At 49.2% G+C, this 20,902-nt stretch overlaps 2 protein-coding genes and 1 non-coding gene across 13 annotated transcripts in view; 1 reads left to right on the top strand and 2 right to left on the bottom strand.

The window, feature by feature from the left end:
- lrrc7 (leucine rich repeat containing 7) overlaps positions 1 to 14,684 on the bottom strand; it is a 31,035-nt gene extending 16,351 nt beyond the window's left edge. For 6 of the 10 annotated variants that reach the window (XM_088393917.1, XM_088393921.1, XM_088393916.1 and 3 more), the window contains exons 1-8: positions 14,296 to 14,683; positions 10,628 to 10,829; positions 2,125 to 3,712; positions 1,788 to 1,990; positions 1,547 to 1,664; positions 1,027 to 1,105; positions 755 to 844; positions 32 to 88 (exon numbers count right to left, since the gene is read on the bottom strand). In XM_088393917.1, coding sequence (XP_088250043.1) covers positions 32 to 88; positions 755 to 844; positions 1,027 to 1,105; positions 1,547 to 1,664; positions 1,788 to 1,990; positions 2,125 to 2,203 — 626 coding nt within the window. In that variant the 5' untranslated portion in view covers positions 2,204 to 3,712; positions 10,628 to 10,829; positions 14,296 to 14,683. Of the gene's footprint in view, positions 1 to 31; positions 89 to 754; positions 845 to 1,026; positions 1,106 to 1,546; positions 1,665 to 1,787; positions 1,991 to 2,124; positions 3,713 to 10,627; positions 10,830 to 14,295 lie in introns of all 10 variants that reach the window. The other 4 variants (XM_088393911.1, XM_088393912.1, XM_088393913.1 and 1 more) reach the window with 1 other exon arrangement.
- A 561-nt stretch (positions 14,685 to 15,245) lies between these two features.
- On the bottom strand, positions 15,246 to 20,423 carry nasp (nuclear autoantigenic sperm protein (histone-binding)). 2 transcript variants are annotated; one of them, XM_088394956.1, is made up of 15 exons: positions 20,232 to 20,423; positions 19,780 to 19,827; positions 19,601 to 19,717; positions 19,434 to 19,514; positions 19,153 to 19,277; positions 18,379 to 18,717; positions 18,112 to 18,170; positions 17,963 to 18,036; positions 17,797 to 17,870; positions 17,154 to 17,342; positions 16,882 to 17,045; positions 16,240 to 16,311; positions 16,090 to 16,164; positions 15,697 to 15,822; positions 15,246 to 15,413 (listed from the first exon to the last, which is right to left on the bottom strand). In XM_088394956.1, the coding sequence occupies exons 1-15, from the start codon at positions 20,420 to 20,422 to the stop codon at positions 15,390 to 15,392; spliced, it is 1,758 nt and encodes a 585-aa protein (XP_088251082.1). In that variant the 5' UTR covers position 20,423; the 3' UTR covers positions 15,246 to 15,389. The 2 variants fall into 2 exon arrangements, with proteins under 2 accessions (XP_088251082.1, XP_088251083.1); XM_088394957.1 differs by lacking the exon at positions 18,379 to 18,717 and having other exon boundaries at positions 20,232 to 20,422.
- Positions 20,424 to 20,747: 324 nt separating this feature from the next.
- On the top strand, positions 20,748 to 20,820 carry trnam-cau (transfer RNA methionine (anticodon CAU)). The gene has a single exon. It is a non-coding gene; the product is annotated as a tRNA-Met (tRNA).
- Positions 20,821 to 20,902: the final 82 nt, after the last annotated feature.

Below are 20,902 nucleotides of genomic sequence, written 5' to 3'. Positions count from 1 at the left end.
AGCACAGACACAAAGCCCAACGGAATCTTACTTTGGCAGGGTTTTCAGGTGGTTCTCTCTCAGCTCCAGGATCCGAAGTTTGGAGAGTCTATCAAGAACAAAGGTGAAAAAACATTTGTTTTCGTCAGGCTCTTTGGCAGCTAGAAGAAACAGGCCACATTTAATGTCGCGTCCCAAAAATATAAGCCGATGTTCTTAAATTGAACATGCACCATTAGTTACGACTATCACGTGCCTGGGATCAATTGAGTAGACGTAATATTGGAACTTCAAGAGATGACCGCTTTTCAAATTCAAACACCATCCAAAATGATACACGCGCCAAAGATCTCATGGTGCATTTTCATTGAATCAAACTCATTTTGTATAGCATCCATCCATCCATCCATCTGGCCATCCCTATGTTGCTCCATCCATCCATCCATCTGTTATCCATCCATCCATCCATCCATCCATCCATCCATCCATCCATCCATCCATCCATCCATCCATCCATCCATCCATCCATCCATCCATCCATCCATCCATCCATCCATCCATCCATCCATCCATCCATCCATCCGTTATCCCTCCCTCCTCCCTCCCTCCCTCCCTCCCTCCCTCCCTCCCTCCCTCCCTCCCTCCCTCCTTCCATCCCTCCATCCATCCATCCATCCATCCATCCACCCTGAAACAGAAAATACTACCTTCCAATAAGGCCGTGACTAAAGACACGCCATGCTGATGCTGATGCTGATACCATGCATGGAATTACCTGCCAAAGTTAGCTGGCAAGTACTCCAGGAAGGCATCGTTTAAGAAGAGCTGAGTCAGATTCAGGAGCTGCGTAAAACCATCTGGGAGCCTGCAAGACAAGACAAAGAGCACTGGAGAAGCAGGAAGGGGAAAAAAAACCGGGGCCATATTTCAATGCATTCTGTCAACTAAAAGACAAGATATGCCAAGGTACAAGGCTGTACCTTGTACGTTACGCTTTTGACTCCAATCTAAACACTGCAATTTGTTCCAAATGGGATGATGTCTTACTTGGTGATGGGATTGACACTGGCCTCAACCACTGACAGGCCTTTACAACATTTGATATTATCTGGAAACTCCTGGATACCTGGTGGAAAAGCAGACAGCAAGAGAAATGTGTGCTTGGTTGGGCACCTTTGGTTGGCTAACGGGAAGAAGATAAGGAACTTTTGGCAAACGGGATTGTTGGAAAGTTGTCAAATGACTGAGGTGATGGGAGGTTTTTTTCATGACTCTGGATCTAGGAGGAACATGGAAATGCTGACGTTATTTCCGTAGCCCTTCCCTTCCAATAATGACATTGTTCTAGCCGGAGAAATGATCAAGATCTTAAAAGCTGAAGGAAGGAATTAAATCATGGGAATGTGACAGTGACGTCGGGCGGGATTGATTACATGTGTGGGCTAGACATGAGCTCTTTGAAGGATCGCTGCCATATTTTATGGACGCTAGCTAGCATCGCATGTTTGTCAGCAAGCTGTAGCGTCGAGGAAGATTCCAGTGCTTTTGAAGTATTCATTGTCTTTACCATTTTTACTGATGTCCAGCTCTTTCAGGTTAACCAGGCTGGCAATTGTGGTTGGAAGGTTGGAGAGGTCGTTATCAGGCATGCTCAGCTTCTTTAAGGCCTGGCAGCTGAACAGTTGCTAGAGACACAAAAAGAAGAACAAGGCATATTAGAATGACTTGGACTATAAGCAGACACAAACAGGAAATAAGATTGATCTGGGGATGCGGATTGGAATATCAGAAATGGGACGCATTTCTACCTTGGGGAGTTCCTCAATCTGGTTGGCATCCAGGTAGAGTTCCTCCAGAGTTCTCTCAAAGCTAAAGATTTCCTTGGGGACCTGCTGCAGGCTGCAGTGGGAGTAGTCCAACACCGAGATGACTTCCTCTTCCCCGCGAAAACACCGGCACGGCACCAGCCGGCCAATCAGCTTCCTTTTTGTTGTCATTTCCAGACACTGGACTACAGAGGCAAGGCAAAAAGAAGAAGAAGAAGAAGAAGAAGAGATCAGCCCCCCAAATAGCATGCGTGTTCAAGAATTGTTTGCTCAACTATAGAACGGGTCCTGCCAACAAACGGTGACAGCAAGTTCGCACCCATCAACGCAGGGATGACTGATGCAGCAGCATGAGCAAACGTAATAATGTGCCGAGATGCTTCATGGAGAATGGACATGCGTACGCTCGCAAGCTAACGTGGCTCCTCAGAATGCGCATGTCTGTAGCAGCAAGAGAGAGTGAAAGCCTCAATGTCCCACGACAGCCATCACTTCACGTGCGGCGGCGGCGGCGGCGGCGGCGGCGGCAGCGGCAGCAGCAGCAGCCTTGCTAGCTATCTCCATGGTAACGGCTGTCATAGTGACGGTCTCCCAGGAGCCGGGTGTATTTTTACTCATCCTCTCTGTCATAAAACAGAACATGCTGCTCTCAGTGGGTGATTGCTCCACATTTGCAGTCCATGCTGCACTTCTACAAACAAATCAGACCCCTTTCAAAGAGGTCTTTTCTTGTCTTGCACATACGACATCTATTCCCTCCAATCAAAAAACAACTCTTTTCAAACTTGTGCTCGAGCCTTGTCTTATAGGGCACATAAGGTGATGCAAAACATGACTGAACCTGACTCCATCATTTTCAAGTGACATGCCAATCAGGTACCTCCAGCAAGCACAACATTTGATGATGTCAGCTGTCCAGAAAGAAACACCAGAGGGTCACTGACTCATATGATTGATATGTTCAAAGCAAAGCAAATCAAATGAGATTGGAATATGTGTTGTTTGCTTAAAGGCTTGAGTCAGCCAACTGTTCCTATGTGGCTCACAGTAAAATTCCTTTATCGGAGCCTCTCCTGCTGCTGCTGCTGCCGCTGTGTCTGACTTTCATGCTCACTCTGGTTTCCAAGCCAGTCGTGTATTTTTTCCCTCGTTTGTTTGTTTGTTTGTTTTTTGCTAGGGTTGAGCTCAGTGGCCCAGTTCTGCCTGAGAGGCCCCAGCACATGACCATTTCCTCTCTTCTATCTTGGTGGCCCGTGCCTCCCTCTTTCTTAGCTTTTTTTTTCTCTTCTCTTCTCAGTTTTAGCCCTCCTCTGTCCGTGAAGCCTCTAAAAGGAGCCATTTGAAATCAAGCATAAAATGTTCCTCAGCAAACTACAAACACTTTCATATCATGACCAGATTTGCATCTGAACATTTCTCATCTCATTTCCGTACGTATGCGTGCTAACAAAACGTAGATGGGTCATTTCTGCAACAGTCTTCATTGTCAGTCATTTGGTCTATAATAAGAGAGCTACAGAGTGTGACATTATTTTTCAATAGTCTGGCTATTGACAAGCATTCTATAGAACATTACGATACGTAGTACATATACGAGCCATCAACAGGCACGCTTGGGATGGATTCCCGCTCAGCTCAGCTCAGCTCAGCGCTGCGCTGCGCTGCGTACGTGGACGCGATCGATGGTCGGTCTCGATAGGCGTCCTGCGACCGGTTGCCGACCACTTTCGGGTGCAGTGCGCCTGGTGTCAGCCGGGCGGGATACAGGGTTCCTTCCGACCCGGCACTTGTGAAACGCTGCTTTACGTGACAGTCAACGTGCGGTTCCGCCATCTTGGCTTATGAGGTCACTTTGCCATGCTGGTGGGTGTCCCAGCAGCTTGTCCACTACTCTGAGCCAGATGGACCTGAGACACACACACACAAAGCACTCTTCCTGCTTGACTCTCATGTCTTAGCATTTGATGCTGTTGACCTCGAAGTGCTGAACTCTTCATGGAGCGTGCAATCAGTTGCTGAATCGAGTACATCAGCTATTCAAGCCGTTGCTGTCAACTCCTCGATCTTTCCACCGCAGGCGCCGGCCGGAATACAATCCAGCAGCCAATCCATAAATCATGATCAGCGCGTCACTAATCCAGCGATGTGACCAATGACAACTGGAGAGCGTTGTCACCTTCGCTCCCTCTGTCACACCTGCTGCCAGCTGGAACAAACATTCTGCCCTCCCACTTTCTTTCTTTCTCTCTCTCTCCAGCTGTGGCTGGAAGTCCATCTCTCTTTTTTTGACTGTCGGGAGGGCTCTCTATTCATGCGTTGCCTCCATCTACCACCTGCTCGGGCTGGCCCTGATGGCGCCTCTTCTACTCTGCTTAGCAGAGAAGCGCGACGCTATAGTACGTAGCGATGCATTCCAACGGGCTGTCTCCGTCATTTAGGCCAAACGCTGGAAGCGGGACCAGCTTGAGCCATTTCGAGACAATGCTTGGGCACGCACAGCATGCTTTGACATGTTTTCTTGGAAGTGCACGGCGGTCAGCTTTTGATAAGTTTCATCATCCCTAAAGCTTCCTTTAAAATGAATGGAGTGGTTACCGTGGTAACAACAGAGCCTACTTTGCCCACTCGTTCAAAAGGCAAACAAGGACCGTAGACATGATAGCGGTCCCCCCCTCGGCTCATTGACCGCCAATGGACACGGACGGCCGCTAAACAATGTGGACGGAACTCGCTTTATTGAGAGAGAGCGGGCAGGCAACCAACTCAGGCCAGGAACAGGGACACACGAGACGGGTGAATCAATTGTGGAAGAACAGCTGAAAGGTGCCGGCCACTATTATTGTCAACATCCTCTTCTCCACTTGTTTTACTAACAGCCTTAAGTGTGTGCAGACACATCATGAACGCTTGTGACAATCTACTGTAAGCATGAACAAATCCATCAATGTTTAGTTTCACAAAGCACTATTATGACTCTAAAGGTTCATGCTATCGCAGCGCTCGAGGTGTTTGGGCTGCTTTTGGAGGGCTGAAGGCGTTGCTGCGGCAATCCCAAATTGATATGTATTCTCTTTGATGATCGCACCGTACGTACGTACGACATACGAGATGCGAGGCATCGTACGGGCACGTCGAGCGGAGCTTTGCCCTATTTGTACGCTAAAGCCAGCCGGTCAACGAGACCAAAATGGAAGCGTGGGAGAAAGAGCAAGTCGACGATACAGTCGACGTGGAAACACGCGGATTACAGATCGTGTAAATAATTGAGGAAACACACAAAGCGGCGAGCGCACTCAAGGCACACTTTGATGCGGTCATCTGCTTCCGCGTTTGAGCTCCTCTCCCTTCGTAAACATTCTGTGGATGAGGGAGGAAGAAAAGGATAGGACGTGACATACGTTGGATCTGGATAGCTGGGATTGTTTTGGATTGGGAAAGGTGGCCCAAGTGGCTGCTGCTTTATCCTCTCTTTCATCCCGTTCACATAGCATGGAGATGATTTGAGATTGTCATCTGCCATCATTTTGGATGGTCTCAATGCGAGTGTCCTGCTTTGAAAAGGCCCTTCATACATGCTGGCTGGCTGGCTGGCTGGCTGGCTGGCTGGCTGGCTGGCAGCAGGGCTGTCCACCCGTGCTTAACTTGCTGACACGTCTGGCAAAGGTGATCTTTTATTCTTCTCGTAGCTGTCACAGTACAGGAATAAAAAGGCCAGTATTTGTAAGGAAGGAAAGGAAATGGCCACAAAAAGACAGCTCAAAGGACTTCTTGTTGTATTTTGCACATGGTCATTGTCGCCGTTTCACACTTTGCGTGCCTTCGGTACGGGAAAAGATTTTCTGCGCCTCCTCCCAAACCAGACAACGTCTTACGTGATGATGCCGGTCGATTTATTTGTGTCCGCGTCCAAACCAAAAGCAATTCAACACCTTCATCAAATATTTGATTCATTACACACGGCAGGGAGTCATACGTTGCTTCTATGTCGCTTTCATTATCATCCACTCGATCAGCTTTTTCACCACTTTGACACACACACACACCATCTTCCTTCTTCATAACATCACAATCCAGCAGATGCACTGACATACGTTCCCCCCTTCATTCTATGGGTCTCCTTCCTCCTTTAGCCCATCACCATGACGATGGGAGCCGGTTTCATGGATGCAGTCACTAGGCAACCAGCAGCAGCGGCCGCAGCGGCAGCAGAAGCAGCAGCGGCCGCAGCAGAACAGTAGAGGAGCAGCGTTGTTCTGCATTCCGCAGCCAAGTTTGCTCTCGGAGGAGCATCCAGTCATATGTTTCATATGTATTGCTCTTAGTATTTTGAACTCGCTCGAATGAGACTGACAAAGACCTCGCTCGACTGTGTGCGGCAAACATGGGATAGCAAATGTCACACTTAGCACAAGCACTGGAAACACAGTGGCATCAGGCAGAAGCTCAAGGCACCTCTATTCCATTGCTGGAATGACCAAGGACAAAGCCTTGACATCAAAGCAAAACCATCCATTACGAACCAAATGGCCAAAGATGAAGCACATCCACCTCCAAAATGGATGACGACGACGACGACGACAACAACAACAAGGCAGGCTGCTGATCAATCATGGGGCTGAGGAGGGATTTGCTTTTTAAAAATGTCTTTTGAGAATAACATGATTGGGTGGGCAGGCAGCTTAAAGTGACACGCTAATCATTTGACTCCGTGCGGAAAACGAGATCAGCTGTTATTGAACGAGAAGAAGGCAGAAAGCAATCGGCCTAAAAATAGAATCCTTTTCAAAAAGATCACTAAATGAGGATGTTAGATGCAAGTAGCAGGCCCGGCCCGGCCCGGCCCGGCCCGGCCCGGCCCGACCGGCTAGCAATATGTATTAATAGACTCGGTGAGGCGATGCAGACAAAGGACCTTTGAAATGTGTTGCAATGAAGATGCTAATGAAATATTCCCTTTGATTAGAAGGAGCCTTTTGTACACGTTACAGCTACGTATGAAGCTCTCCAGCAGAAGTCCATCTCACCAAACGACACACTGCAGCACCAAAGCAATCTACGCTCACAGAAAGGATGCTTGCAACTTAAACAAGTGCTCAATAGATGCTCAATAGAATTGAACAAGAGACAAATATGAGGTCAGAGATCACAATGTTTGTGGGCGCATATGCATATCATTGAACAGGTGTGCATGGAATTTAAGGCAAACCGCTTACTGCAAGCGCTTGCAGTCATGCTTGTTTCTCGAGATGCTTTCTTGGAAGGGCACGTCAAGTGAACATTTGGAGAACTATGCACGGATGTACACGCTTGATCTGCACGGTGCCCGTTCATTTTGGACCCTGTTGCAAAGCCATAAAATGATTGAATGACCATGACAGTTGGCGGGGGCACGCATTGCAAATTCCCATCATATGTGCAACTTCATGATTTGCTATTATTGCTCGAGTGAGGCATCATACAACAATGGTACAACAATTGATGGGGTGTGTATGTTAGCTGTCTATCCTATCTTTCTGCAAGTTAGCTGTCAAAGAGTCGATCCGATTTTAGTGCCTGGCTGCAAACTGGCGCAAGGCACACCGTCTTCTATTCTCTGTCGTCTTTTGTCTTCCACGTCAACTCAATAAACGCGTGTTGCCTTACGTTGCAGAGCCGAATAGTTATCCATCCCCAGGCTGCAGGTGGCGCTTCCAATTTCCAAAGAAAGAATGGAGAAAAGACGAGGAGGCGGGGGGGGGGGAAACAGCCCTTCACCGGTCGGCGTCGGCGGATCAATCAGACCGAGCGAGCCGGGGTGATTCCGAGACAGGTGCCTTGACCCGGTCCGCCGGCCGTCGCATCTTTAACGCCCCCGTAGGCAGAAAGCGGAGATGAGCTCATCGGTCCGCTCGGGCTCCAGTACCGCTGGGTGCTTTAAATCCAGCCAGCAAGTCGGATGCCTCCTTCCCTCCCTCCCTCCCTCCCTTCCTCCCTCCGCTCAGTCAATTCCAGACATAAAATCAAAGATCAATTATGACACGGTGCGCACAATTCAAGATGCACCAAAGAGGAGGAGCTGGACCGCGGGAAAAAGATACGTCCTTGTGCGTGCGTGCGTGCATGCGTGCGTGAGCCCGCTGCATTCAGTGGGAGCGTCTCCTCCCTCCCATCTATCTCCCTCAGTGGAGGAGGACGAGGATGAGGAGGAGGAGGAGGAGGAGGAGGGAGTCAGCGAGCCTGCGAGCGGGCGGGGAGATGGATGAATATGGGACGAGGATGTGGAAGGTATGTTTGCGCGTGAGAAAGCGAGACGGGGAGACGGGGGACAGAAAAAATGAATCTATTTTTTTCATCTTGCTTGCTCTCGCTCAAACATACACTCGCACACATGCACCCCCCCACCCACCCGGTTTACTGCTGCGCTTGTCCACGTTGGAGCCTATACAGCCGAGTTGCGTGGAACAACCTGGATTATTGGCTAATCAACGGCAGGGCACAAACAACTATTGACATTTGCACCTGTGAACAATTAAACTAGCATCCATATTTCTGGAAGGAGCCAGAGCACCTGCAGAAAAGAAAAGATGCAGAGTGCCTGCCCCGAGCCTTTATGGAAAACAGCAACGTTTGAAATCTTGACTGTTAATCAATGACGCTTTGGTGTTTCCACCATTTTTTATTTGGTGACATAACCACTAGGCAGCACTAATTGAGGTCAAAATAAATCAATGAAGAAAAGTAGCGACACAACCGCAGGCCTTGATGACGATGACGGGAAATGCAAATGGAAGAAGACAAAAGGCAAGAAAGTAAGACCTTGTGGCTTTTGGAGATGGATGAGACTTTTTGTCACTCTGCCCCAAATAGTACATATTCATGAGGTCAGGTTAGCATTTTTCCCAACAAATGCTCAGTTGTGACGTGTAGCGCTTTAAATTCCACTGCAACCCTGCGTCACATGATGCAGCCATCCAAGCTTTGTGTTGACATTGATCCTATACGTATGATTGTCAAAGCAGCAGTAGAAGCTTGCTTTCTGCCTGCCTGCGTGGCTGCCTGCTTGCCTGCCTGCCTGCGTGGCTGCCTGCGTGGCTGCCTGCCTGCCTGCCTGCCTGCCTGCCTGCCTGCCTGCCTGCCTGCCTGCCTGCCTGCCTGCCTGCCTGCCTGCCTGCCTGCCTGCCTGCCTGCCTGCCTGCCTACCTGCCTGCCTGCGTGGCTGGCTGGCTGCCTGCCTGCGTGGCTGCCCGCCTGCCTACCTGCCTGCCTGCGTGGCTGGCTGGCTGGCTGGCTGGCTGGCTGGCTGGCTGGCTGCCTGCCTGCCTGCCTGCCTGCCTGCCTGCCTGCCTGCCCGCCGGCCGGCCCGCCCGCCCGCCCGCCTGCCCGCCCGCCTGCCTGCCCACCTGTCTGCGTGGCTGCCTGCCTGCCTGCCCGCCCGCCCAAACGCACTGTTCATTTGCATCATACTTATCTGCAATAGTAATATACAAGTTTGGGAAAATTCTAAATTGGGCTTTGAAAGAGGCTGTGTTGTAGCTAATGCACAACTTCCCCTACTCATACAAGCTAAGGAAAGGAGAAATAAGTGAGCCCCTTCTCTTTCTTCCGAGCATGTGGAATGGTCCATAGCGAGCACCTTTTCTTTTGCCAGACTGACCATTCAATGAATATTGAGAAGGTATGTTTAATGTATCACATTAGTGCTCCTTCTCCGCCCACTTCATTTGCGTGTCTTTCCAGTCATCCCAGTCAGCACTACCGTTAAGCAAGCCCTCGACATCTGCATGCGGGCAGAGTCCACCTGCAAGACATGATCCCATTGGCCCATTTCAAATGCTGTGGCAGCGGGTCGTTTGTGGACAGTTATGTATCGTCCAGCACCATTGACAACATTGATTGCATTCAGCCACATGACTCAGGTCTGGGACAATTCCAAATTGCTTGCTCTAAGTGGGATTAAGACGGGATTTTCTCATTTGGATGTTCTTGTAATGTGCTCTCAGGAGTGACTCACTCCATTTTTTTCTCCCTCCCGTGTGCGTCAGCCATTAAGCGGCAAGGACTGACGATGCGGTCACAAAGTATCATTTGCGAGCGCTTCGTCTAGCGTGAAGCAGCTTGGCTCTTCTCGTGAGAAGAAAAAAAGTCATTACAGCAAACTCCACTCACAAAAGGAGAAGGAAATCTTGCCTTGAAAAGCGAGCAAAAGGTGCGAAGTTGCGCACTCCGAGATGCCACCTCGTGATACGGATTCCATCGTTCTTTTCACTAGGAAAGGCGCTTGCTTTTCCTGACTCAGCGAACATGCATGATGAGGGACAGTTACCATAGCAACAGCAGATCATGAGAAGGAGAGAGGAAGGACATGGGCATGGGGAGAATCAATCCGCACAATGACAACCGGCCACATACGTACATGCACTTTCCCACTTGAGATGGCTTCAGATGACCGACCGCTGCGTTGCTTGTACCAGAACATTCTTACAAATGGAAAGCCAACACCGGAGTCATCAGCCACGTTGTTCGGCAAAGTCAACAACCGATCCAGCGCTGAACAGCGCCACTTTCACATAGAAGCTCATTAGGTATCATCGGAAGGCGTTCAATGAACCAAAGTTCAAAATTGCAAAATTCAGGTAGAACTCAAATCATTGAGTGCGCCACGGCCGGCCGCATGATTGCGGGCGGGCGGAAAATGGCCTCCGAGTGGCCACTCGACGCCGGCTAACATCACCCGCAAGCGGACATTTGCCGTCCATTATCAAGCAAGGGTGTCGCACTCAATTTATGTGGCGGGAGGGCTTGTGTCTTAAAAGTACAACAAAAGAAGAACGGCTGGCCCCTACCTTTACTGTTGACCAATGAGGTTGTTGCGGTGGGTGCAGGCTTGGCGTGGCGCTTGTGCTAGCAGTCGCCCTCAGTGACGCTCGGGGTCTCCGGGTGACGACGACGGCGGCGGCGGCCTGCGCTCGCTCAAATTCATGCCTGCTTCCTAATGACTCCAGAGTGAGCAGCAGTCCTTCTTGCCTCACAGGCCCTGTAGGTCTTCTGTGGAAAAAGAACAACATCCATTTGAGGCCAGCGACTTTTCTTCCGTTCATTCTTGTCCAAATAATCATCAGAATAATCACAATCGAGAACAGAAGCGTCATTTGGTGTCATTTCAAATCCTGTCCACCTGTAGACGCTCATCTGTGTCACTCTTGCGCTCTTGGTCCAATCCATCATTGCATTGTGGCAGAGATGGGTCAATTAACAAAGGAATCAAAATGGAACGCAAGACCCAGAGGTCCGCCTTTCTGGGACGTCGGTGACACAGAGAAAAGACCCAGCGCGGCCACAGAATGTACTACGTACTACGTAAAAGCGTACGCTCGCCTGCATGCCCCTTTCTTCACATGCACTACTGGAGGAAGACAAAAGCAATGTATGCAGCGGGCGAGCCATCCATCCATCCATCCATCCATCCATCCATCCATCCATCCATCCATCCATCCGTCCATCCGTCCATCCGTCCATCCGTCCATCCGTCCATCCATCCATCCATCCATCCATCCATCCATCCATCCATCCATCCATCCATCCGTCCATCCATCCATCCATCCATCCATCCATCCATCCGTCCATCCATCCGTCCATGGAGAGGAAAAGGAGGAGAGGAGAAGGGTGAAGAGATGAGGACACTGAGAGCAGGCAGGGAGGGGGAAGGACAATATCAATGGCACAAGAAAAGGTTTGGTACAATCAAAGAGCAAAAATCTGGATACCTTTCAAATTCATATGAAAAAGAAAGCAATAATATTGCACGACTATCATATTTGCAATGGCTGACAGGCCACTCGTGGATCTCATTCAATAGTGGGTGAAGGTGAATCTTGGGTCGTGGTAGATGCTGATGCCACGTAGTGGCAAAAGGTGGAACTGCGCGAGCATGCAGTCGCGAGACCATCATCTATCTCCATGCTAGAAGCGGGAAGAAAGCCTGCCATCAAGTTGCCATCAGATAATGACTTGGGACATATGCACAATGTGGAAGAGGAATGACTTGATTTTCCCATTTTCTCCCAGAGCCCGCTTGCGTTACGTGATACAAATCGGAACATTGTGCAATGTAGGGGAAAGAAAGAAAGAAAGGGAGAAAGAAAGAAAGAAAGGAATGGCTGGTAAAAGAGAGGGTGAAATCTTCAAGCAATGTAAAGAAGAAAGAGGAGTGTGTCTTGCTGAGGCCCAGGGGGTGTCCTGTGTTCCCACAATGCTTTGCTCTAACCTACTTTGGTATTTCTGTTTCTGTCTTTGTCTCTGCTCTGCACTGCCCTGAGTGGGCCGCTGTGTGACTTTTTGTGTAACGCGCACACTTCTGCACTTTTGCCGTCGTGTAACCAGTCGGAAAGAACCGACCCACATTTATATAAGCAACAAATATGCAATCACCTATGCAGGACTTTTAGAGTTGCGGGGGCTGAGTGGGCAGCCCGTGCAATCAGCTCAGCAACATTCGGTTGCCATGGAAACTAATTAGCGCACGGAGGACGTACGAGTCTTGAAATATCACCATCAAAGTGTGTCGATGTGGCTACAGCGGCTACGTTCATACGTACGGACGCGTTTACTCGGATCAAACGGGAATCGCAATGTTTTTCGTCGGTTTGACTTTCATTTCCGCCATATTTGGTCAATCTGCGCATGTCCGTGTGCATGCGCCTTGATTACTGTCATGTTTTGTTCTCTGCTCTTCCCAAGTCTCGGAGCAAAAGTCTCCAGTGGGTGCAAAACGCGGCAGCTGGACTGCTCTCCGGGACGACCATTTTTTAACCCTATTACCCTGACCGATTGGAGGCAACATGCATTGCTCCCGCTCCACTTGAGATGTTATTTTACCAAGCCATAAAACATTTCGCGGCGTAGCGCCTTCCCGTCCGATCGACCGAGCAGCGTCGCGAAACCTTCGCCGGTGAGCCCAAAGGCCAAAAGCAAGTCGGCAGGGTCAAGAGCATTCTCCGTTAGGGCTCCAGAGCGTGGGAATGCCAGCATATCAGAGCCGCTACCTCAGTAGAAGGCACCATTGGAAACACATTTGGATGCTATGGCCTTTAATTAACCTGCGCAAGCCCGTTTGGAACAGGGAGGGAGCGAGCGAGCGAGCGAGCGGCCAGCCAGCATAAAATGCTAAGAGCGGCTGACCACGCTCTTAGCCACATAGCGTGGTTCTCCTGTTTTTCCATTCATTTCGTCATAGAGCCAACTAGGCTGTGCACAAGTGGACGCACGCTAAAATTCAACTGCATTTTGCACAAATCCGGGACATCTCAGTGTCCCGGTTTTTGGCCTTCTTCACGGGACAGGCGGTGAAAATCGGGGCCAATCCGGGACAGGTGGCAACTCTGACAGTGACTGAAAAGCTGACAAGTATCTGCTCAAGTCTCTAAGTCATGCAACACAACAAGTCGAAGAAATGCCTTTGCAGCACAAACAAAGCAACCAACACACCTGATCCCAAAGTGGAGTGTCCTCAGATGGTAAAGAAGAGGAGTCCCACTGGCAGAAGCAGTCAAGCCCAAAGTGCAAAAGTGACTCGTTAGGGTACAGGGATAGCAGCTGCCGTCTTCCCCGAGGTCACTGGCACTTCTCGGCTAGCCTGCTAGCACACGTCCTACACTATGTGCGCTTCAAACTAGATGCCATGCAAGTAGCCAATGGCATCATCTCCATGCGCGCGCACACGCACACGCACACACACACACATGCACGCACACACACACACACACACACACCTATGTTTGATATATTTAGTCTGTCCCAATGTATCACGCACACAATGGAAACACTCTTGACACATAACAGCCGCGAAACACAAGTGTTGCATATTTATGTTGAGCTCCCTGAAGCATTATGTAATTGGTCGTCCTCCTCCTCCTCTTATGCAGATATTTGACAAGCCTTGACATCAAACCCCAACATATGGATCAATCCTTGCAACAATACTTGGATTTGGTCGAGCTGGCATCTTTTATGTTGGTTGGCCTATTAAATCGTGATAGTGTCAAAAGGATCTCAACACCCACACAGCAGAGAGCCTTTTCTTCACTCCCACGCATCCATGAAATGAAAAACAGTCAAAGGCTGTCCCAATAAGTCCACCAAATAGCATAGGTGTGAAGAGCTCAAGAAAAAAGCCAAAGCATGGCATGGCAAGGCGAGGTGAGGCAAGGCAAGGCAAGGCAAGGCAAGGCGAGGCAAGGCGAGGCGAGGCGAGGCAAGGCAAGGCGAGGTGAGGCAAGGCGAGGCAAGGCAAGGCAAGGCAAGGCAAGGCAAGGCAAGGCAAGGCAAGGCAAGGCAAGGCAAGGCAAGGCAAGGCAAGGCAAGGCAAGGCAAGGCAAGGCAAGGCAAGGCAAGGCGAGACGAGGCGAGGCGAGGCGAGGCGAGGCGAGGCGAGGCGAGGCAAGGCAAGGCGAGGCGAGGAAAGGCAAGGAAAGGCAAGGCAAGGCAAGGCAAGGCAGGGCAAGGCAAGTCTCACCAACAAATGCACCTTCTTCGTCCAGCCCTTTTTCCTCAGCCGGCTTTTCCCAGGGCTCCCGGCGCATTCATCGTTTCCCACAAGGAAAGGAGGGAAAAATACAGGAAAGATTTGAAATCACAAGCATCCTTCCGGCTCGGCTCTTTTCTTCCCGGCCATCCAATTTCTTCCCAGTCTCCGTGGGAAAGCAGAGAGCAACAGTGATACACTGCTGCGCTGCAGGAGACTGAACGTCAATCACACGCCGGTAACCTTGGGAACCAGCCGGCCCGCCCCCAGCTCGCTTGCCCAATGGCGGAGCAAGGAGTCACAAGTCCAAATGGATCCACAGATGGATAGCCAAAGCTGCGATGGGATCATGTGCAGAGCCAAACAAACAGCGGCCAATTGCAGTACTTGTGAATTCTCGGCTTCTCCCTCTCGCCTCTGACTTCAGAGCCTTTATTTGATAGTTGCCTAGCAACAGATGGGCATGAGAACCTAGAGAGAGAGGAAGGAGTTCAAGTCCTTAACTCTCTCTCTCTCGCTCTCTCTGTGTGTGCTGAATATTTTAGTTCTCTGCAGCAGCTCGTGTTGAGCCCATCCTCAACACTTAATATAATGGCAGTGCTGCTGCAAGGGACGGTATAAAAGGGACAGCAAGTTGACATTGCGGTCGGTATAAATACTCCCCCCCCCAAAAAAAACCAAGTACACATATCAACTATCGGACCACGATAACCTGGTCACCAAATGAGCTGCCGTTATGATGACTTTTGTGTATTAGACATTGGCTTTTCAGGTCGGATGACAAAAATGACAAGGACTAACATCCTTTGAACTGTAAAATTGGAATTAGTTGTGGGAGGCCTAGACTTGCGCCACCTCACGGCCGTGTTGCCGTGTCGTCCAACGCAGAACAGTCTGAACGCTGCTGTTAAAATACAACTTGAACAAAACGAATAAAGACATCTGTTTCAATTCATTTATTTCCAAATTGTTTTACTGCAAGTATACAAAACTGGACAGACAAAGCTATGAAAATGGATCTTATTTACAACAAGAAGAGTTGGGCAAGCATGCTGGTCTTGAAAAAACAGGATCCAGGGGGCCGCTCACGCTGAAGACTGGACCGCAGGCTGTAAGGAAATTCAATCAATGAGCAACTTGCAGCTTCATGTGCTTGGACACCCGTACGCAAATGAGCCGTGCTTTGTGCAAACCGCCACGTTTGCTCACGGCAACAAGTGTGAGTGTACACCACATTGAGAAAAAAACACCATTCGGCAGAAGGCATTTAGCTTTACCAATTGCCTTAAACCGTGCTTCATTCCAACAAGATTAGCAGCGCTGGCTGGCTGGCCGGCCGGCGCGCTAGCTAGCTAGCTATTGCCGAACAATCCATCCAAGACCAACACTCGCCTCCTGTGATTTTTGCTCCTCAACTCCATTGTTGGCACTAGAGTCTCCAGTGCCATTAAGTGTAGCTTCCTGTTTGGCCTGCTTAGCATCAGTGTCCTTGACTGGGCTCTTCTCCTCTCGTTTCCTCTGTGTTGACATATACAACAAAAAAAAAAAGAAGAAAAGCCTCACAACTGTATTCCACCTTGATTTGGGGGAAAAAGAGTCAACGCCATGACCACCTAATCCACTACACATGCCCCTCAAAACACGACGAGTTTGGACATTATAGCAGCAGCAGAACAGGACAAATTGACAAACCTTATTCAACGGACACAAGATCATGAAATGCATACAAGCATCAGGTTTTTGTTCCTTAAATGCATCCATCAACATGTCATATCAAGCGCTCACCTTTTTCCTAACTAGGTGAGAAATGTCTGAGGCCACTTTAGAAGATGATGCTCCATCCGTCGCTTTCATTGGGATCTGCGACGAGAATTTGGTTTGATCGTGAATTCGGACGGTCAGATTAACATTTGGTGGCGAACGCGGCACTCTTACCTGTGTGGGGCCAGCAAAGGCTGAAGAGCTGCCATTTTCACTCCGGGAGGCTGATGAGGTTGAAGCGCCGCCCTGCAGGTTAGTTACAGAGTTAGATGCTTGATGGCGCGGGCAAAAACCAAAGCCCAAAAAAATAATACGGTTATATTCTCCCGTCCAAAACACTTGAAGTTTGTACTTGCATAGATTTTAAATTGCTTGATAATCTGCAAAATATTGTACAATATTTGATGACAATATTTAACAAGAACTTCCACTTCTGTCAACTCGATTGCAGTTACGGTTTGCGTTGGAAGCCCATCATGACTGACTGTGTACACCGATCACTCAAACTAGATTTTACTTTGAAAGAGGAAGCGCAAAAAAAAAAAAAAAAAAAAAAAAAAAAAAAGACAATTTGCAACGTTAGTATGTTGGCTAGAAACATGACGTCAACACGATTTGCCTTTTCACATTCCTGGGCTTTTAGTTTGACACCTCCCGTCTTTATTTCATCCTCTTTAATGAGCAGTTGTCGGGCTTGGAGTTGCATTGTGGTTGAACGCAATTGTTGGCAAATTGCACCATAACCTTACAATAAATACGTATAAAAAAAAATAGCACAGAACGTTGAGCATTTTGTTTATTTTACTGTGGACCTACAAGCGTCTGTTGGATGGCTTGGGAGGCAGCACTGTCTGTTTTCTGGATTTCTTCAGCATCTTCTATTTTTTCTCTAATGTCTGGCAGAAGCTGCTTCAGTTCTTCCATCTCAGTGGTCGCCTCTTCGGTGCTCTCTGCCGCATCAATCAAGTTCTGCAACATGGCTATACAGAGTCTACTATCAGTACTGCAGCACTCGTACGTTGGACTCCTGGTCAGGTATTTGGATTTTCTTTTTTGTTTTTGTCGTCAAAGAAAATGTGCAGTCTTACCCAAGCGGGTTTCAATCACTTTGACGGAGCTGTTGTAGTGTTGAATGGCCTGACCATACTGGTCCATGTAGCAATGCATGGCGGCGACATGGTAATGGGTCTCGGCCAGCAGACGACTGTGAGGAGGAAGGTGCTGGAGCTGCAGGGCCAAACATTCCTGGAAATCTTCCAGCGCCTGAGGATAGTTTCCTTTGGGACGAGAGTAGACGCAAACGAGGTCATCGTTTGAAAAGCCCAATACGACTTCTAGGTCACTCGCGAAAAGCAAATATTCCAAAGTCGCGCAGTTCCGGGCTGCAGCAGCAACATGAACAGCGACCCAATCTATGCTTTTACTGTTTCGGTTCCCACAACAGAGAAGATGCCAGTGGAGTAGCGTTATGCCGTTCAAATGTTTACAATTGCCACAAAGGCCATTTTCATTTCACTGGCGAAGCACGAGTGGGCGGTCAAGTAGCGGCCCGCCACCAATGACGACATCTGGCCCTCCACATCTCGAGGGGAACAAAACAAAACAAAACGTGCCGTCTTGTTTCTGTATACCATAATGACCTCATCAGTCAGTTCTAGTCATGTCCCTTTCAGCTGCAGCGGCTCCTCCAACATGCTCAGCACAAAAAGGCCCCAACAACATGAAGCATACCTGCTTCTGCGCCAACTTCTCCAAGTTTCAACAAGGTCTGGGCTGCCATGAGCTGCTGCTCTTTGCTTTCCTTTCTGAAGCAATTCAGACAAAAGGTAGTAGGTGAAAGCGAGCAAGAGCAACGCAAATAGCGCACGGATGGATGGATGGATGGATGGCACCTTGCCTCTTAAAGATGACCTTGGCCACCTCCAGCATTTCCCAAGCCAATTGCAGATTGTCAACGTCATCCTCCTCCTCCTGACATAGTGCCATACAAAGAAAGGATTACAATTTCACTTGAACAAAAGGCGGCATTTCCAAAACGCGAAATACCTTGTCACCATTTTTGTCCACTTCCCCATCATCGTCGTCGTCGTCTTCATCGTCTTTGTCTGGGAGAAAAGGAGTCATATTTACAAGCAGCCACAAAAGGTGCAAATGAACTCGAGGTGGAGTTGAAATATTTGAGAGTTCCCTTTAACACCAGCATGTGAACTGTTAAAAAAATAACCACACACACACGCATGCACACACACACACCCACACCCCCAGGATGGTGCTGCCCCATCATGCAACCGCATCAAAAGCTCTACTGCCTGCCCTCTGCTTCTTCCTCAGGTTTGGAGTCGCTGCTTTCTTCAGCCTCAGCCTGCTCGTCAGAGTCTTCCGTCTTGGCTTCCTTTTCGGGAGACTCGGCCGCCCCCCCAGCGCCGTTGGCTACTCCGTTGACTTGAGCTTCCTCAGCCGCGCTCTTTGCGCCTCCATTCAATTGGAAGTCTTCGAGCTCTCCAGAGCGGGCTCCAGCTTGTACTGTCGGAGACTCTGCGAGCCCATTTTCCCGCTTCACCTCCGCGCCGCTCTCCGCACGACAGCGTGCCGCCTCGGGCTCGGCCGCCATTGCATCATACACCTGCTTTCGAAGCTCATCGCGAGTGTTTTCTGCACCAGAGTGGCATGTAGGACATTAGGTTGGCTTCTTTTCCACCAAAGAAGATTTGCACTAACTCTCCTGTGGTAATGGAACTTGGGCCTTTTAGACCCGTGTAGGCTTTCAATTCTGACAAGATGACTAGGAAAGATTCCAATATGAAACTGCGTCCTTCTTTAACGGGATTTCACGCGAGGCTGACTGTCAGACAATGGAACGAGGGGAACTATTCGTTTGTTTGGGATTTGTGGCTCAAACATATGTTTGTGGAAGAAGATATTAAAGGCGTGGAGTCAGAACGGCGCACTAAACCGTTTGAAACGCACCCAACGTCCCTGAGGAGAAAGGTTGAATTTTGAAAAATGGTTTTGGAATTACATTTCTATCTGCTACAGGGGCTGAGACGTCACTGATTTAGTAGGCTGGATACTAACAGCGCTCCTTACCGTCAAGGTTATTGGCACTCTCAATATTTGAGTTAGTGGGCTGCTCCTCCTCCTCCTCCTCCTCGTCATCATCAGATTCTTCTGGGACTCCTACCAGGGCATTTCCAAGGACTGTGCTCTCCAACCTATCAGACAAAAATGCAGTCAACGTGATAGTAAAACAAAACTCTTGGCTTTCTTCATTTATCATGGACTAACAAAGACAAAGCGTACTAGTGAGTAGAACGTGACAGGAAGTGAACAATTAAGATAACATGGCAACTACTTGCAACTTTGGTTACCTGGCAAGCTCAAGTAGAGACTTCCCACACAGGAAAAAGGCTTCACCACATTCATCTGCTGTGTCTCCATACCTGGCGGCTCTGCCACAGACACAGGGTGGGTGACACAAGGTAACCAACCGTGAGTAGATTGCAGCTTTCCGTTGCCCAAACCCACGTGGACTTACAACATGCTGCATGCATCCTGAAAGACACGGACTGCAGCAACAATGTCACCCATCACGAGATGTCTGTTGCCTGTGCCGATGAGCTTCTTTGCCTCCTCCATGACGTCACCAGAAGAGCTGCACACACGTACACGTTGATGTGTTCCACAAGGCCCAGCGAGAAGGACGCGCACACTCACCTGTCTGTCGCAGGTGCTGACGACGAACACGGCTGCTCATCCACGCCACTGTCAAACACATTTAACGCACGTTCAGTCACTTGACAAGATCAATGACGTGGAGGCCATTCACGTCCCCCCTTCGAGTCATGGCATGGCATGGCGTGGCATGGCATGGCATGGCGTGGCATGGCATGCCACGGCACGGCACGGCACGGCACGACACGGCACGGCACGGCAGCCGAGCTAGATAGGTAGCTACATGTCTAGTGTTAGCATTGGAAGGGCTGCCGGGGACGAAAGAGTTACGTCAGATAATACGTATTCCACTAGCTAGCACGTCAACACCCGCGCACAAGAAGAAGAAGAAGAAGAATGGCAGCCATACGCGAGGCTATCAGCGTTAGCAATGATCAAGCGAGTGGTCGTGTTCCGCTCGCGCATTCAAATGCAAAATGACAAACAAGCTTTACCTCCCGGAGCTCGACGCGACAGACATTTCCTCTGACATCTTTCGGAGGCTTGCTGGAACTACAGCAACACAACCGTGCCGCGTATGCGATGCACAGTCTTTGTTGGCGCGGTTAAATAGAGGAAAAACACTCTTGCTATTTCCGCTCAACTCGGAACGCGGGAGATTGTCCTTAAAGGGACCGTAACACATCCTGTGATGCATTCAAGGGGTATGGGAACAGACAAATGGGTATCCCTCGCTTCGACCCCAGCTGTTTTCTCTTTTCAATCAGCTTGCCCACGCACCACTTTGACGATCAAGTCCTATACTGAAAAAAAGTGCCTATTGATCCCAACTGTTTGCGCAAGCCTGCTTTATGAACACATTCACTGGTGCATAATGCATTTTTGTTCGGCTAGTTTGGGTTTACGATACGGTATTCATGCCATCATGGAGCAATAAATGTGCTAGGTACAGCTCGTTCATTCGTTATTTTTTATTTTTGACCATAAAAGTGGGCACCGATCTCTCACAGGCCTCGATAGCGCAGTAGGCAGCGCGTCAGTCTCATAATCTGAAGGTCGTGAGTTCGATCCTCACTCGGGGCAAGGATTTTTTGATCTCCCCTTTCGTATTCTATTTACGGAGAGTTTCATTGCAATCATCATTTGCCTCATTTGAAAAGGCACC

The sequence above is a fragment of the Syngnathus floridae genome, chromosome 13, assembly GCF_059516105.1.
Source record: "Syngnathus floridae isolate MCC-2025c chromosome 13, RoL_Sflo_1.0, whole genome shotgun sequence".
Lineage (NCBI taxonomy): Eukaryota > Metazoa > Chordata > Actinopteri > Syngnathiformes > Syngnathidae > Syngnathus > Syngnathus floridae.
Note: the sequence above shows the minus strand (reverse complement) of the source record. Positions and strands in the feature narration are given on the sequence as shown.

Coding starts and splice junctions, on each gene's coding strand:
- nasp (XM_088394956.1), bottom strand. CDS start 20,422: ATGTGTTACGGTCCCTTTAAGGACAATCTCCCGCGTTCCGAGTTGAGC. Junction 18,037..18,111: donor TGGACAAAAATGGTGACAAG/GTATTTCGCGTT, acceptor GCACTATGTCAG/GAGGAGGAGGATGACGTTGA. Junction 17,871..17,962: donor GCCAAGGTCATCTTTAAGAG/GCAAGGTGCCAT, acceptor GAATTGCTTCAG/AAAGGAAAGCAAAGAGCAGC.